Source organism: Sinohyriopsis cumingii, chromosome 9, assembly GCF_028554795.1.
Source record: "Sinohyriopsis cumingii isolate HCF-2022 chromosome 9, ASM2855479v2, whole genome shotgun sequence".
Lineage (NCBI taxonomy): Eukaryota > Metazoa > Mollusca > Bivalvia > Unionida > Unionidae > Sinohyriopsis > Sinohyriopsis cumingii.
The window spans coordinates 116833209-116851528 of NC_142969.1; the positions used below are offsets into that span (position 1 = coordinate 116833209).

At 35.7% G+C, this 18320-nt stretch overlaps 1 protein-coding gene across 1 annotated transcript in view; it reads right to left on the bottom strand.

Moving 5' to 3' along the window:
• Window positions 1-409: 409 nt before the first annotated feature.
• LOC149792526 (eukaryotic translation initiation factor 4 gamma 2-like) overlaps window positions 410-18320 on the bottom strand; it is a 53891-nt gene continuing 35980 nt past the window's right edge. The window contains exons 16-24 of the mRNA XM_089969584.1: window positions 17622-17704; window positions 16231-16283; window positions 15465-15544; window positions 14804-15062; window positions 13892-14096; window positions 12174-12285; window positions 11711-11807; window positions 9593-9714; window positions 410-3643 (exon numbers count right to left, since the gene is read on the bottom strand). Coding sequence (XP_089825710.1) covers window positions 3572-3643; window positions 9593-9714; window positions 11711-11807; window positions 12174-12285; window positions 13892-14096; window positions 14804-15062; window positions 15465-15544; window positions 16231-16283; window positions 17622-17704 — 1083 coding nt within the window. The 3' untranslated portion in view covers window positions 410-3571. The remainder of the gene's footprint in view (window positions 3644-9592; window positions 9715-11710; window positions 11808-12173; window positions 12286-13891; window positions 14097-14803; window positions 15063-15464; window positions 15545-16230; window positions 16284-17621; window positions 17705-18320) is intronic.

Consider the following 18320-nt stretch of genomic DNA (forward strand, 5'->3'; position numbering starts at 1 on the left):
TTGTTTTTTTTAATTGGTTAAATTAAACAGCATAGTTCTGATAATTCTACCTTGAACGACTTTAGAAATGCTGATAAAAACTGCAACCTTAACCTGCATGTAGTTTTTTTCTTCTTTTAGTTTCAATTAAGATGTTATTTTACTTCAAAGAAATATCTTGATCTGAAGAGAAAATTGCTTTTGGTTTCAATTCTAAGATAAGAAGCACATGTAATGTTGGAATACAGTAAACTGTGGTGGGAGATACATTTTCTTATGGAAATATATAATGGGTAACTAAGAACAAACTCATATTTTAAATGAACCAATTTGGCATCATGTTATGTGCAATTCAATGGAAAATATCAATGAGAATGTTCAATACATAAACTACAAATTAATACCACAGGCAAAACTCATCACAAAATGCTGACTGAAAAAATGTATTACTTTATTACAAATATTATATAAATATTCTAAAAACTTTCATGAAAACCATCTCAGAATGCAACTTTGTCTTTAAGTATAGTTACAAAGGTATCTGAAGATTTCAGAATTACATCAAACTCCAAACATTCTGAGTGGCTTATTATTAAATACCCAACAACTTTAAAATGTGGCATTACATACATATTCTGCCTTAGCTTTTGTGAAAAAAACAAAGTCTACCAAACTTGCTATATTAAAAGAAATATTTAAAGGATTTGGGTAAAAATCATCAGAACCAATGAGCATTATCTCCATTTGTCATTCCAACGTCATCGATTTCAGGCTTGAATTAAGAAGCAAGGCTCTTTAGCAGATTCTTAATACGTGTGTACATTACACTACACAAGCTCTTGGTAGACAACAGGAATACATTTCATTTAATTTAAAAAAATTTTTATAATGGCAATATTTCCTCCGTGCATGGGCATTACTTGGACCACTGAGGCTTATTTCTTTCACTACACAAATCAAATGCACTCTATAATACATTATACTGCAAAATTAAATTGACAACAGATATATCAGTAGTACAGGTACACAGACTAGCAGCATATTTTAAATATTGAATAATCATTTGATTAAGTGGTAGCAAATACCCATCTCCAACCTAACTGATTCAAGATTCATCAGTTTGCAATTACTCAATTCAAAGCAGATATATTTAACAGGTGAACTGTTTTATTTTATTACAATAGTTGATATATAAAAGATTCACACTCTGAAAGAGAACTGCCGGCATTTACATGCATTAGAGAGAAAATCAAGATAATGAAAAAATCTCTCAAGAGATCAATAGTGATGGGCAGATATGGTATGGTATACACAGTGGTAATATTATGTATGTAATATCTGCAAATAATGAGTCTTCTGACATAAATTCTACAGAATATAAATTCTACAGAATATTAATTATGCAACCAATACATGTATTAGCTTTTCTCAGCAAAGTAAATGACATTTAAGTACCATCCACTGGAGAACAATAAAATTTAAATTTTAGGTACAACATCAGAATATCCAAACTTACTGCCTTGTTGTCAACTACAATATTGTCTTTTTTTAAATTGAAAATATTCCCAAAACTGGTAGTCAAAATTTATGTTTTATTAAACCTCAAACCAAAAGTGCAGAGTATAATAAATGTGTCACCTAACAAATACAGGTATATTTAGATTTCCACTGCATGAATATTCTAGTTAATATTTTACATGCAGTTCACACACAAAAAATCCCAGTGTATTGTATTATTCATTACTGCAGAGGATCAAAAATGCAAACATGGCTCTTTCTTTATCATATGGCTAAAAACTGATGTAAATGATCTGCAATTACAATTGTATGAAAACCTGTATGCACAACATCTTTTTTTAGTAAATAGCACCTTGAATTACCAACAGTTAGTGTAGATGGATATAACTGTTCTGTAAAACCTTAATAAATGATGAACTTTACTTAAAACGATAATGAATTATGTTGTTGCAGTTTTGGGTTTAAGGTCATTTCTAAACACAACATAGACTATACATGGCAGTCAGTATAACTGGTGGAGGACGATGCTGGGAAAACCCCTGTAAGAACCAATGACCCACTGAAGCTAATAGCAAGCTTTCTCACATACCCACATTGGCATGATATATGAAAATAAGTATACTCAAAATAAAGAGGAAATCTTGGCATAAGCAATTGTGATAACCTGTTAAGTACTTTTAGTGAGACTGAAGTTTAACAATTTTAAGGAGAGATAAACTTGTTTTAATGTATGACATTTAATAGATATTAATGGTAGTTATACTGCATTACCCAAGTAAGACAATGTGATAAAGGTAACAAAAGTTTTTGTTTTCTTAACTGCAATATTTTGAATTTTCTCATCTGTGACATTAACAAAACCTGTAAACAGTGATAACTTTGCAAGTTACCCTCCTTTAAATCTTTAAATGTCAATAACTTCAAAAACTACCTGTCAAATGTTCTGTTCAAATTTTCAGTTCTTGACCTTGTGATGTTCTTTCTATTTATTTAACTTATTCATTTCTAGACTTCAGTATCACTTTAAAATTATTCAAAAAAAATTTAATAGATGAATTTACATCGATTTAAAACTCGGTTATCTTTGAACCTGTGTGAACTGAGCACCAGACTTTATTTACAGGTTGGACCATAGGGTATATATATATATATATATATATATATATATATATATATATATATATATATATATATATATATAATTACAATGATTTTTGTCAAGCTTGACTTCACAAACTGTGTTTAATAATTCAATGTTAAGGTGTTAGTAGTATTATACAGATTGTTAAAATGTACAGCGAGACCCCAATAACTCAAAACATCAATTACCCAGATCTTTCAAATGACTAGCTTGATCCAGCCTTAAGTTTCTGTTTGCATGCCATCTCAAATCTAAATCTCTTCCGACTTGACCAAAAACTAAACCACCTTGGACTTGACCAAAATATACGAGTTTTCAAGTTTTAATATATGCTGACATATGACGTTAAATCAATTTAAAAATACATGCAGAACTCTCATTTAAATGTCCAACATCTGAAAACAATTGAGGATGTTCCTATCTCTCCTTTTGAATAAATAACCACTATTCATCAAGTAGTCTTTAGTTGGTGCAGATTTCTTTTGTACAACACCAAACATACTGCAAACAGTTTATGCAGGGCATAAATGTGTATCTCCTTTGCTCTTTCATAGCTCTGTGCATTTTCCAGGATTTATTTGAGATTCAAGTCTTTCTTGAAACACACCTAATATAGTTATCTGTGATAGTATCCTTTAACGTCTGTCCAGAAAAACAATTTTCACTTTCCAACGATTTCATTATTTAAATCTGAAACGTTGCAGAAAACATTCTAAATAAATCACACAAAACATTCTTTAAGTCTTATTACTGTGTAAATTCGAAGCAAACTAGATTTTCCTCTTGTGGAATCCATATACATGTACGTCTGAATGTCCAAACACAGAACACAGCAATAGCAGTAAATGGAGCCGTCATAAGTATAGAAATGCAATGATGATCAGATGTCCTCCATAGAAATGCACAGAGCTAGGCATCTAGTTCTGAATCAACTTAATTTCCCTCTTCATCTTCCTCTTCAGATTCTTCTTCTGCTTGCTCAAGCCAAGTCAACCACTGATTTACCTAAAAAAATTCAAGAAAAAGTTATTGAATTAATGTCTGACTGATCGGAAAATATTAGAAATATCAATCTACGTATAAAAAATCCATTAATCTGCATACCTTCCTAGCTCTTGAGAACTAACCTAAATTAATGTAACCTTGCTGAATGAATAGTAAAAACAATTTCACTGCGCAAATTTTTACACTGACAGCGACAGATATAACAGGTGAGTATGTGTGTGTATGTGATATAGTGAACACTTATGTATTAAAGCCAATAATTCACAGCACTGTTTAGTAACCTACCTTGTCATATCATTTATGAAAACAATACCATGAATTTTCATTTCAAATTTATTTGATATAACTTTAAATGCCACAAAGTACAAAACGAAGCTGTTGGCTAGATTTTGGACATTTTATATGAAGTTAAAAATGTCTATGTAAATGCCAATATTTACATGCACTGTTCTATTTCACAATATTTTGTAGTCACGTATGCCATGTTAATCCATAAGCACTGCATGTAGCACAGGATATATCTGCATGTGTTTTTGGGGTGGTTAAAACTGAACAGCTGATTGTGGATAGAAGAAATATACTGACGGGAAACTGTCGAAAAACAATTATGTAAAATTATGCAATATTGCATGGATGAGGGATGAAATTAGCGATAAAACATTTCTTTAGCATACAGAATAAGAATGATATGTATTTGGAATAAAATGTATTAAATTCTTATCTTTTAGGAAGTCTACTGTGTAATATTTCTTTTTGTATCTAGTATTTTACATGCAAATTCAGTTAAATCTGTGATTATACAGGTTCTTTGCTAATTATTATCTTTGCCATATGCATTAACTTTGACTAAAGTCAAACACACTGTAAAACAGAATCAATACTATATAAATAGAGACTCCAAGCACAACTGACCCACAATTCAGAACACTGCTAATCTTTAAAAGATTCAAGGAAAACACAGGGCAACTACATGCAAGGAGCTGCTTCAGATGCATAGATTTGTGACATGTACAACAACATACTATGCTGTATGTGCGATTAATTGTCAAGATGTGCATACCATTGGTCAAAACTTGAAAATCTTGCAGACCTAAACATTTTGATTGTATAGCAAGATGGCTGCCATTTAATAGCACAACAGCATATCACTATTTTGTACCTTAACTCATTCAGCCCCAATCCCGCCTATAGGCATGATGAGGCTGTACCCTACTTCCGAGCTCTGCAGCATCAAGGTCATTTAAGATCCACCAAAGTGGGTGGTATTACAAAAAAGCAGACCAATATAACTCTACAATGATACTAAATAACCTGGACCTTCTAGTTGCACTACAAAATATAAAGGGAAAAACCTAATGTTTTGGACCAGTTTTTTTTTCCACCCAAAATTCGCCCATGGTCAGAATCCAATTTTTGTGTCTAGATCTGAGACCTTTTGGCCTCAGATCTATGGCAGATTGGTCTGAACTGCACACAAACAGGAGAACCTTTGCAAAAACTAAGATAAGGTGGGCATTTGGAATAAAGAGTGGTCTCCATACAAAAATGATGGTTCCATTAAGCAAAAAAAATAAAAAAATAAAAAAATAAAACCCCAAAGAGAACTCCAACTTTTATCCTTCTGCTCATGCGCAAGCAAAATAACCAACGGAAAATGATGTTTCTAATACAACTCGGCATTAGGCTAATGGAAAATCTGTTGAAAGTCGACGTATTAGGATGTATTCAGAAATAGCCCCCAAAATGTGTTTCCTCCTCGCATTTCAGGTGAAAATGGCAAAAACCTCAAGGGCTGAATGAGTTAAGGCAATGGCAATCAAGCACCCTGCCCAGACATAGTGTACAACAACTTGCCTGGGCTTGTCAGGGTTAAGATATTATTCTAAACCATTGGATTCGGAGTTCAGCAGTCTACCACCACAGCTTCCAAACGATGGGATAAGGTTTCAGCAAAATATAAAACCTTATGTGAATGAACATGCCTGAACAAGTCAATCTTATAGTTCGTTTTCCCCCACACACAGATAAAACTGACAGTTTATTTTCCTTTTATATGACCTTGACCAAGATGTAGGTGACCATAACTGAGAAAAGGGGCATGGCTGTCATATAATACTACATCAAGTCATGATATACAAACAACCCTAGTTTCTTTGAAACATTTTTACGTGGTCCAAAATTTATAACCTGAACAAGGATGCATATTTTTCCTTCCCATGACAATGACCATGGTGTGTGGCTGTGGTATGCAACCCACCTTCTGGCTACGACATGCCCCCAGATACAATTTAACTGAACTATCCTCGGTAGAAAAAAAAAAACCATACTGAATAAGGATTAAGACAGAGTTATATTTTCCTTGACCATAACTCTGAGGCTGAGGAGGAGACTGGTGCAAAAAAACCCCACCAAGTATATATAGTTTCTTCACAATATCCAGAGTATATCAAAAGTTGCAGCTGGCATAAGGAATCAGGCCATTATCTTGCTTTTCTTGCTTGTCTCAACCCTGAGCTTCGACCTGGGGACTTGACAACAGTATGCAAGATACCATCTAGCGATCATATATTCAGTTCAGTTTTGCCCGTCACCCCTGCCAGGGTATAGGCCGCCCATAAAAGATCGCCAGAGGCTTCTGTCCTGTGCCATCCCCTTGAGTTGACTCAAGGTGTGACCAATCTTAGTTAGGTCTGCCTCGAGGTCACGCCACCAGGTGTTTCTTGGTCGGCCCCTTCTCCGCTTGCCTTGAGGGTTCCACCTCAATGCCTGTCTGGTAAAGTTAGTTGGCAGCTTATGTAATGTGTGTCCTATCCAACCCCACCTTCTCTTCTTGATCTCATCTTCTACATGAAGCTGGGAGGTTTTCTGCCAAAGGTTGGTGTTGCTGGTGGTGTCTGGTCAGCATATCTGGAGAATTCTTCTTAGGCAGCTGTTGATGAAGGTCTGAACTCTCTTTATGGCCGACTTGGTGCTTCTCCAGGTCTCTGCTCCATGCAGTAGGACTGCACGTTGGAATTGAACAGTCTGATCTTGGTAGTCAAGAAAATATCTTTGGTGCTCCAGATGTTCTAAAGCTGTATGAAAGCTGCTCTCGCCTTTCCGATCCTTGTCTTGACATCTGTGTCTATGCCACCATGCTGGTTGATAATGCTGCCATGGTACATGAAGGACTCCACCTCTTCCAGGGGACTTCCATGCAGTGTGACTGGGTTGTTACTGACATAACTGATCTTGAGGATCTTGGCTTCTTTGTGGATGTTGAGACCAACCTGTGCTGATGTGGCTGCCAGTATGTCGGTCTTGTCCTGCATTTGCTGCTGACTATGGGACAAGAGCCATGGTCACTGGCAAAGTCCAGGTTCTCAAGATGACTCCACAATGTCCACTGAATCCCATTTCTCTGCCCATTGGTGGACGTCTTCATAATCCAGTTGATGGTGAGGTGGAGAAACGCCAACAGCAAGCAGCCTTGCCTCACACCAGTCCACACTAAGAAGCTGTCTGTGCGCTGTCCTGCATGAATGACTCTGCAGGACATTCCATTATAAGTGTTCTTGATCAGGTTCACCAGCTTGGTTGGGATGCCATAGTGGCAAAGAAGTTTCCAGAGTGTCTCTTGGTCCTCGCTGTCAAATGCCTTCTCATAATCGATAAAGTTGATATAGAGCAAAGAATTCGACTCCAATGATGGCTCGACTATGAAACAAAGAGTAGCTATTTGGTCCATATGCAATCTGTTCTGCTGGAAGCCCGTTTGCTCATCTCATAACTGTGGGTCAACGGCCTCCTTCATCCTCTCCAAGAGGACCTGGTTGAAGACTTTCCCTGGTACAGACAAAAGTGTGATTCCTCTGTAGTTGTAGCAGTTGCTGAGGTTGCCTTTCTTTGGGATCTTGATGAGGTGTCCCTCCTTCCAGTCAGTCGGTATTTCTTCTTCCTCCCAGATCTCTCAAAGAGGGGGTATAGCATTTCCACTGAAGCCTCAAGGTCTGCTCTGAGGGCTTCTGTTGGGATGTCATCAGGTCCAGCTGCCTTGCCATTCTTCAGCTGGGTGATAGCTTTCCTGATCTCATCTCTGGTGGGATTGTCACAGTGTATGGAGAGACAAGCTTTGGCTGGGTGGATTTCTGGGGGATTTAGTGGTGCTGACCTGTTCAACAGTTCTTCAAAATGTTCTGCCCATCAATTCATTTGGTGTTCTGTACTTGCTATGGTCTTTCCCTGCTTGTCCTTTACAGGTCTCTCTGTTCTGCTGTAGTTGCTGGACAGCTTCTTGGTGATGTCATACAGCTTCTTCATGTTTCCACTACTGGCCCCTTCTTCTGCCTCTGCTGCCAGTCCTTCAATGTAGTTTCTCTTGTCTATCTTGATGCTTCTTTTCACTTCTCTGTATGCATCAGTGTACTCTTTTTGTACCTTTACTTTTTTAGTTATTGTCCTACTGCTATCTACTGCTGCTTTCTTCTGTTTCCACTCCTGGATTTTGCGCAATGTTTCAGCTGAAATCCATTCTTTCTGCTGGTGCTTCATGGGGACTAGTACTTCTTGGCATGTTGATTTTACTGCCTCCTTATCATTTTCTGCCATCTGTTGTTTGCATTATCTTCCTAGTCTTCAAGAAACTCTTGTAGCAATTGGTACTTTTGTTAAGCATCAGTATGTATTCTTCTTTAGTTTTTGCATCTTTCAACAGGCTGATATTATACATTGTTTTCTTCTCTTCTGAGCCCATTCAGTTCTTCTTCACCTTAAGTTTCAGCCTTGTGACAAATATGTAGTGGTCAGATGCCACATCCGCTCCCCTCTTCACCCTCACATCTTGCAGGGATCTTCTGAACTTCTTGGCTATGCAGATGTGGTCAATCTCATTTTCTGTCACATGGTCTGGTGATATCCATGTGTTCCTGTGGATTATCTTGTGAGGAAAGATGGTACCCTCAATGACCAGGTTGTTCAATGCACAAAGGTCTGCAAATCTCTCTCAATTTTCGTTCATTTCGCCCAGGCCATATATCCCCATGGCTTGTTCATTACCTGTGTTGTCTGACCCAACTTTGGCACTGAAGTCACCCATGAGGATGCTGATGTCTTTTCTGGGAAGTTCTCTACTATGTTCTGTAATCTGTTGTAAAATTAGTCCTTATCTTTTTCTTCGCTGTCATTTGTTGGAGCATAGCAATGCATGACATTCATCTTTATTTTCTCCTTCTTGGTCCTAAATGTTGCCATGAGGATTCTGGGCCCATGTGGTTCCCATCCTATCAGTGCATTATATGCTTGCTTCGATAGCATAAGCCCCATCCCACCCCTGCGTATGACATGCGTTATCTTCCTCATGTCCTGAATATAGTAGCATCTCTCCTGTCACCAGTCTTCTTTGTCCAGATTGAATCAATCTTGTCTCGCTAATGCCCAGTAGGGATATGCTGTAGTTCCTCATCGCTGCTGCTACCTGTGCTGTTTTTCCTGCCTCATGCATTGTCCTCATGTTCCATGTTGCGATGTTAATTCTCCTGTTTGATAGAAAAGTGGTCTGCTTTATGGTTTCTGCGGCTCATGGCTTTCATCACATAGCGTCATAAGTCTTCCAAAAGAAGACCCTTCCTCCCTCAGACTTTTAGTTTCTGGTTTTTCTTCTGTTGTCGTTTTTGTAACAAGTTGGGTTTTACAGGGTTGGGTTGCTAGCCCCACACCCAACCCACCTCCTTTTACATCTGGGCTTGGGACTGGTAGTGGCAGTGATGATATATACCCTGGCAAAATTTCATAAAAAATCTCTCCACAGTTATGTGCCAGACAAGAAAATGGCTGGACAATGCCATAGAATTATATGCCTGTCTTGAGACAGATGTATTGAAAGAAACCCAAACCAAACTCATCAAACAATCAATTTGAAAAGCATGGCAGCAAGAAACCTATGTTAAATGATATAAAAATATAACAGCTCACCTGGAAGAGTGCTTTCCCCTTTCCTGGATATTCGTCATTGACCTCTTCCTTCCATCTAAGGAAAGCTTCTTCTTCGATAACTTCCATGTCATAGAAGTACACAAAAAATCTCAGCAGCATTCCTGAAAATCATTAACCACAAAGATATTGAATAATGTCTGCATTCAAATGGAAAAAAAAACAAGCATAATGGGTAAAAAGAATTTCCAAGAAATCAGTCAAGATAATTTTTTCCTTTAACCGTCAAGTACTGAAACCATCTGATATTCTTCAAGTAACAAGATTTTCAAATCAGCTGCGTTGATACACATATTGGATGTCATCTTGGCACCATTTTCTTTTAGAACAAGCCAGACATCATAAGTCTATTGGTAAAAACCATAAATCATAATGATCATCCCATTCAGTAGTGACAACATTTTAAAGACAGTTATCATGGCAGCAACCTGACATCATAAGTCTTTTGGTGAAAAGCCCATGTTGATTTGACCATTCATGTAGTAGTAGTAGTAGTAGTAACAGAGTTTCAAGATCCTGCAATTTTAGATGTCAGATCAGCAACATTTTTATTTAGGACCAATCAGGCATATTATTAAGTCGGACCAACCAGGCATATTATTAAGTTGGACCAATCAGGCATATTATTAAGTCGGACCAACCAGGCATATTATTAAGTTGGACCAACCAGGCATATTATTAAGTTGGACCAATCAGGCATATTATTATGTTGGACCAATCAGGCATATTATTAAGTCGGACCAACCAGGCATATTATTAAGACTTTTAGCAAAAACCAAATGTTGTTACAATCATCCTTTCAAGAAAAGTGACAAGATATTCAATCTGCCAACTGTGGCAGTAATATTGGTCATTCAACCAGCACAATTTTCACCAGGACCAACCAGACTATGGGATGAACTCAAATAGTAAAGTTTCAAGCAAATCATCCATGTCATTAGGTGAAGTAGTGATAGCAAACTAATGGATGGAATGGCAATGGAAAAAAGACCATCTCATTAGATCTTCTGTTTAATGACCTGTGGAGCTAAAAAAAAAACACCCACCTGTATAATTGCAAAACCATTACTGTTCCATTATATACACACACACACATATACCATTATCAACCAGATTAACATCACATAATGAGACTGATCAAGGAAGGAAATATAGCAAGTAGGAAAAAGTGCAGTCAAGGTATATGACATAAAAAAAGAAGCAAAAAATGAAATTAAGGCTTGTGCTTATCTCTTACCTACATCAGTAGGTACTATGTCAGGGAGAAAACTAGTCATGCATAACTGTTCACTGACCTAATCTGAGTTGATTCCCCTTGAAATTAAATTGAGTTTATTCTGCTTTCTTACTAAAATAAGTAAAAGCATTAAGTTTGTAACAGTTGTGGCTTTAAAGCCATTTTTCAGCACACAATAGGCTATGCATGTCAGGTAGTATGACTGGTAGATTATGACTGAGGTAAACACTGGTAAGAACCACTGACCCATGGGAAGCTACTAGCATAGCGCTCTCACTTATCCATATTGACTAAGTCTGAGACCTGAACCCACACAGGCTGGGGTGAGAAGGCAGTGATCGGTAAACAGTTCTTGGTCTTGTGAGGAATTTTTTAAAGTTAAAACAACTGCTTTTTCCATCATGCATGGTAAAATGACCCTGACTTTATTGCAGCATCACATAAAAACTACAATTCACAATACCCCAGACATAACAGTTTTAGTACTGGATACATCATTTACAGTTTAACAATTGCATGCTGTTCAGAAACCTTGAATTTTTTGTAGGACTAACACACAATTTTTATACTGTACACTCAACTTTTGCATGAATGAATTTCTCTGTATACGGCATCACATCACCATCATAAGGTAACATTTTATTTTTAAATACAAATTAGGCATCCCGATTTAAAAATACATGATACTCAGAAGTTTTAAAACAGCTGTACACACTGAAAACTCCAAAAGCAATATATATGGAGCAGAACTCATCGGGAGAAACAACACTAGTATACTCAACACTGGACATGGGGAAAATCTATTACTAAAGATCATGTGAAAGACAGAATATTCTATACTTTCCCATTAAAAAGACTTTTACCTTTAGGAAACTGGTGAGAATGACAGTAAACTTGAGCAGCATATAGGGCATGTATCTGCAGATCAATGCTGTCATGCACATAGAACTCTAAAACTTTCTGCAAGAAAGAATGAAAAGTACATTGATTATATGAATTGGAAACATCCCCATTTTAATCAATTTGTAACAATTAAATCGACAGTTATCTTTTTACCAAATTTTCAAAGGATGATACATGTTTCTGTATCAGATATTTTGTACTATGTTTTACTTCAACTTTCTTTGACTCTGGTCTTCACATTCAGACACAAGACTATCCACAACATGAAAACATAATATTGCTAAAAATTCTGCCAATATAACAAGTATATGCCAGCATCTTTACTTTTACATAATTACAATATATTTATTCCACCAGGTTTGTAGATATAACACCTTGTATTCCCTAATTATTAATTGATATTCCTGATCAGTGTACTGTTACCTTCAGCTTCTCAAAGCATGCCCTTTCCTTCTCTGTAATTGCCTTATCTGGGGTTCCTCCCTGATCTACATCTGGGCCCAATGTGCTCTCCAGGGTGGCATACTTCATAAGGCTATGATGAAAAGAAAAAGTAAAATATAATCCCAACTAAACATTTTAAAGAAACAAAACAATGGTACAGACAGACAGACAGATTTTTTCATGGAGATACAAAGCATCAATACCATTTCAGTTTATAGCATTATAAATGTTTCTTCCTGTCTAATAAATATTTTCAAGCTTTATCCACTGTCTTAATGCAACAGACATGCTCTCACAGACAAAACATATCAAGTTATATTGAGATCAAAATACTATGCCAATATTTTGCAGACATATTAAGAATGTAACAAAAAAGACTGACAAATGAACCCATGGCTTTCCTAAGGGACTTTCCAAGTCCCATTTTATCCATATCTGGATTTAAATGACATTACACTATGGAAAAGGAAATTTGTTAGTAAACTATGTTTTTCTTAAAATATTTAACTGATCATATTAACATTAGGAAATTACTCTGTTGCCTCCAAATCAAGTTATCCCTGTCAGACAAGAAACGTCTTTCCCTCGACAGGTCAGATGTCAGCATAAGCAGATTATAATGTACAATACATTCTTAAGATGGGCTTGTGAACAGATTCCAGTGCATTTAATAGCCAAGTTAGTGCCATTCCTTTCATGGTACCTTTGAATTTGTTCACTCCAAACCCAAGACTGAATATGCTTGTTTAAACAGCCCAACATTTTGTTGCCCAAAAAGTCACCTGATGGTATATTTTGTCACCAATAACGAAAACAAAAATGCATTTTGCAAAACTGGCAAAGCCCAGCATGATCCCTGCAATTAAAATGCTGAACTTCGTTCCATGTTTGGCATCAGTGACAAGAGCAAGGTGTGAAAGTGGAGTTTCTCCCAACATGGAAGGAATACTGGCAATTTTGGCTTATGGGTCACTTGACATAATCCTTAAAAAATATTTAAATTTCATCTTGGCCATGGTGACAGCAATCATTTTACCTGCCATAAGACATACTCAAATCAACACATGATGTCCACTAAACATAACTGCTGCCCTTCCCACTTTTTCCCCAAGAATCTGAATATTCCCTTTTATTTTTCTGTATTATTAAAACTTTTTATGAGGGTTAATTAAACCTTTCGTCCTGAAAATGTATAACTTGTTGGACACCATATCCAAAACAATAAGCGAGCTTGATCATGCAGACATTTTGCATCACAAAATACATGCAGTTTAAAGCATCTTAAGTACTCCAGTAAAGTCAGTCTGGTTCCCTGTCCAACTTCATCTAATATGAAACCCGGATCCAATCAAACAGGACAAGCCTGTATCCAAATTTTACTGCAAGCAATTTTATTTCCATAATTTGTGATTTTATTTCTAAAGTCCGTATTTTACTGGTCATTTCCATTTACCACAATAAAACAATTATGGTTAAAGCGACACTAGAACAATATGACACTGTATGTCTTCAAAAATGTACCTAATAGTCCAATACAAACTTCAAAAAAGTATTTTTCAAATCAAAACTCAATCCAAGGAATTTTAAAAACTTCAAATAAAAATCTCTGGTGAGAAAATAATCTGACCTTAAAACAGAACACAAATGTTGATGGCACAGCTGATACCTGTGACAAAATATACAATATTCACCGTTACCTTGTTGTAAGAGTATTAATAAATCCCAGTGAGTAGCGAACATCAGAATTGACTTTTTCCTTGATCCATTTGAAAAGTGCCGGAGCATTAGGTTCAGCCTGAATTTGTCTCCAAATCTCTGACTGGATGCGCAGAAGTGGGAACATGAAACTAAGCCCACGGTCTTCCAGGATCTCCATCATTCTTTCCTTATTGCGGTCCATTTCTGCAATAAAAATTTGTCCCTTTAATGAACCAAAACATCTGGATTAGAATTTAACACTATTAAGTATTCTACTGGTGATATGACATGGTCAGTCGCTGCAATACTTCAAGGATTAATTTTCACCTCCTGCCACACATTTTAGAATCATTCTATTACGCATATGTGATATTAAAGATGACACCCGAGATGTGAAGACACTCGTACACATTCACTTTGGCATGAACCAGACCTGTGAAATTCAGAATTTCTGATGCATAGTGCAATTTTCAGGTCTGCATTTTTCATTCCTATGCTTTCATCAGGCAAAGTACATTATCTACACCGATCTATGACAGGCATATAGTAGATATATATACTAGCCAAAATTTCTCAACATATGTATGAATAACAATCTAGGATCAACATATCTGAGACCTGTCTACTGTAACAATTCCAGATCATGGAAGAATGACTTGAACATTCAGATGTGGCTGAAGTTTTGTGTATTGTCCGCAATGTTTTGTCAGCAAAAATATTAGAGAACACTCTTAAACTCTTTGATAATTAATTCACCAAATGACCAGTGTAAACCTGACCTCACGACAAAAACAGTTGTTCTAAACAGAAAAAATACAAATTTAAATTTAAACTGGAGTAATTGGATCTAATTTTCTATTGAAAGACACTATATTCCAGACATTAATTAGCTAGGTACACATTTTACCCACCTGGAAGCATATCCTGTAGATTAAGCTTGCTCTCATTAAATACATTGACAAGCCAATTTTTATCCTTCAATTTCAGTATCTGCTGTAGACACAGGAGGAATAAGGGATAATATGCTCCGTATTCCATGGGTTCTGCCAGCTCCGTCAGCGATATTATATTTTCCACTACAGCAAAAGCTGCAAACTTGGCAACATACGACTTGATTAGTGGAACATCTGTTTCTAAGTCTGACATCTGGTCAACAACAGCTTTGAAACCCTGTGCAAAGTTAAAGATATCTTAACTGCATGGCACCAACAAGTACTGAAACATTATTCTGATCTTTTAACATTTACAGCAATAAACACACACACACACACACACACACACACACATTTATATGATTTTTACCTGGGTTTACTTGTGTTCTACAATTGTTTCCAGCCATATTAGATAGTGAGTTGAAAAGTTTAACCTAGATTTGATTTTTTAATGTCTTCAATAAAATCTGCAAAATAACAAGGCCATCAGCACATATCATCCATAAACATTCCGAAAGATAATGTGTATATTTTACATAGATTCCATCATAATGTCTATCTATGATGCAATCAAACTATCAATCAATCATCACGTTTTTCCAATTTACTTACATACAAAAATAAATACAGCTATACTCACTTCCATATAGAGGTCAGAGGTTATGAGATTCTCTGTTTTCAAGGCTGCCATCAATTTCATTACATTTTCCCTTTCAGTATCTGGAAGGGTAAAATGTTACTATGCGTTTCACAAATTTGCACCTGTACAATACATCCATCTAAAAATAACTGATTAATCTTTCTGCATCAGTTAAAAATTCTGAAGTTATTTCAGTGTTGCAGTCTGATTTATTTCATTTGAAAAAGTGAGCCAATGGTGTGCTCATAATGAGTCAAATGTATACTAAAATGGATCATCTACATAGTCTATCTTATAAATTAACTTCTTTACTTCTCCTTTAAATTAATTCTACTTAAGGCCTCTGATCACGCTCTAACAGTACACACATGGACTGAATGACATTCATTAAATTTGGCATGGATCTACATAATCGTGCAACCTGGGGGAAAAAACCCACTGTACATTGTGAAATTGTTCGATCAAAGAACTATACTGTGAATATCTGTAATGCTCAAGGATACTAAATTCACATAGGAAACATGTAGCCATATTGAGCCAAACAAAGATTTGAAAGATATGCTAAATTATGTGCACTGCTACACAACAATATAAAAAATATTATCCTATTTGTTGCATTTTGTCCAAGGTGACAGATTTTGTTGATAGACTCATCTCCTAACATGGATTCTCAACCAACTGAATGAGTTTCTGATCACGGCAATGAAAAAATATTACCTCTTACAAAGCAATATTTCTACAAATGCGTGTTAAATGTACAACCTACCACTCGTATCTATTGTGCTGATCATCATCTCCGTGATCATTTCAGGAAGATACCTAGAAAAAGAAAATTGCATCCAAATTCCCATTAATTTCACTATGTCAATGTCTAGAATGAATCTTTTTATATTTATGGACCTGAAAATTCAGCAAGGTATATCACAAATACTGATAATGTCTTATGGCAAGACTATGTTGGATATGTCAATAATTTCTTAAAATTTCTACCTCAAGCCAGAAATGAATGTTTATATAAAGTATACTGTTCTCCGACTAAATTCTTGTACCGATTCCAAAGCTGGAGACAGGGTTAGCAGCATATTTCTTTCAAAATTTTCAAGGTTTTTCAAGGGGCATTATTACATTAATTTCAAAGGATACATAAATTATACTGTATGTATGCACAAGTTAATACTTACTATTACTCCATATGAGGAACATTTCTTGCAAACTTATTTTTAAAAACAAAAATAAAACATGAAGTCATTAGTATGATCATTGATATCTTTCCCATTAATATTAAACATCATACATCTGGGCATTAGAATAACGTAGCCACTGAACAAAGTACATTTTACTCCGTCTACACTACACTATTTACAAAGTCCTAAATATTTTAGAGTGAATTTTTCAGTTCTTGTAGCTTGTCATCAAGCTGTTTTTCAAGATCTCTAAGTTGATCGATTTTGTCCTTTACACTTTTCCTCAAAATTATTTTGATGTTGTGATAAAGGAAATTTTTCTATGGATCTTTGCTTTCAATGCATAGTAATCAGCAACAGCTGTCATTGTCTCAATGTCTTTATCGGTACCTTCCTTTCTTCTTCACTCATCCCCATAAACAAAAAAAGTAAATATATTTGTTTTCTATATTATCACTTATTTAAAAACAGCATATGGATATTTGAAACTATTTCATATTAATATTTCTCTCTGCTAAACTGTATTCTATATTTTCAGATTTATCATTACCATCTGTCCTATTTCCACTCAATCCAAAATTAAGACTATACAGTTTCTATTTTAAAATTTGAATCTCTATGTTCACAGACATACATCTTTCGTCAAAAATGATTTCATGATGAAGGCTTCTTGTTTTGTCTGGATAAAGCTGAAAATTTCATTACCAAGCTACAATATCCTTAACCTCCAATTCACAAAGATGAAATGAACCAAAAAGTATTTTCTTACTAGCTCCAAAAAGAAATCAGTTGGCTTTTCAACACAAGATCTGCAAGAGTGCCCCAAAAATTGATCAAAGCACGATGTTATTAATAAATCCTCACATCCTTGTTCAAACTCGGAAAAACAGTTAATGAATCAAGAATCCAAGTGACCTACAAATAAGATCAGAAATCGCTTCAATGATAATTTGAGTGTGACCAATGTACTCACCTTTTAGGAGCATTCAAGTCTTTGAGAATGTTAAGAGCATCTAAAGTGTCACCACTGGCAAGATAGTCGGTTAAGATACCTTTCTAAAAAAAACAAGAATGAAAAACATTAAGTAAACAGTAGCAGAGTCTATTCAAAAAAGATTGTGCTACAAACATTTCTGATATGGGGTTTTATGAGATTTCTATTTTTTTAAATTTATTACCGAAAACAGCTTTGATCCTCCAACTAACAACCAGAATATAATCAAAATTTACATAGCTCACCTCTATAGAGCTTTAATTTGTGTCCAGCAGCCATTGTTAGCATTATTATGCAGAAAAAAATTCACACTTAAGTGATCCTGACCTACAAAATGTTGGGCCCCTGTGACAAGGTATGAAAGACAAAATAAAAAAGAACATTACTTTCTCTATAACATTTGAAAAAATGAAATCTTTGTTTTTATTTCCCAAATATATGTTCACAAAATCTTTTTCAGAAGCTATTATAGTCATCTACCACATGCAGCCTGACTTAACTGGGTGGAAGAGTCGATTCTGAGTAACACTGGACAGACAGCCAATCTAGCCGCTATTACAGGCACAGACATATTACAGGCACAGTTCAGGCATCCATAATTACAGCAGAGACCTTACATGAAATTGCATACCTTCTGCCCTTTTAATATATACTTGTTTACATTTATGATATATAGTT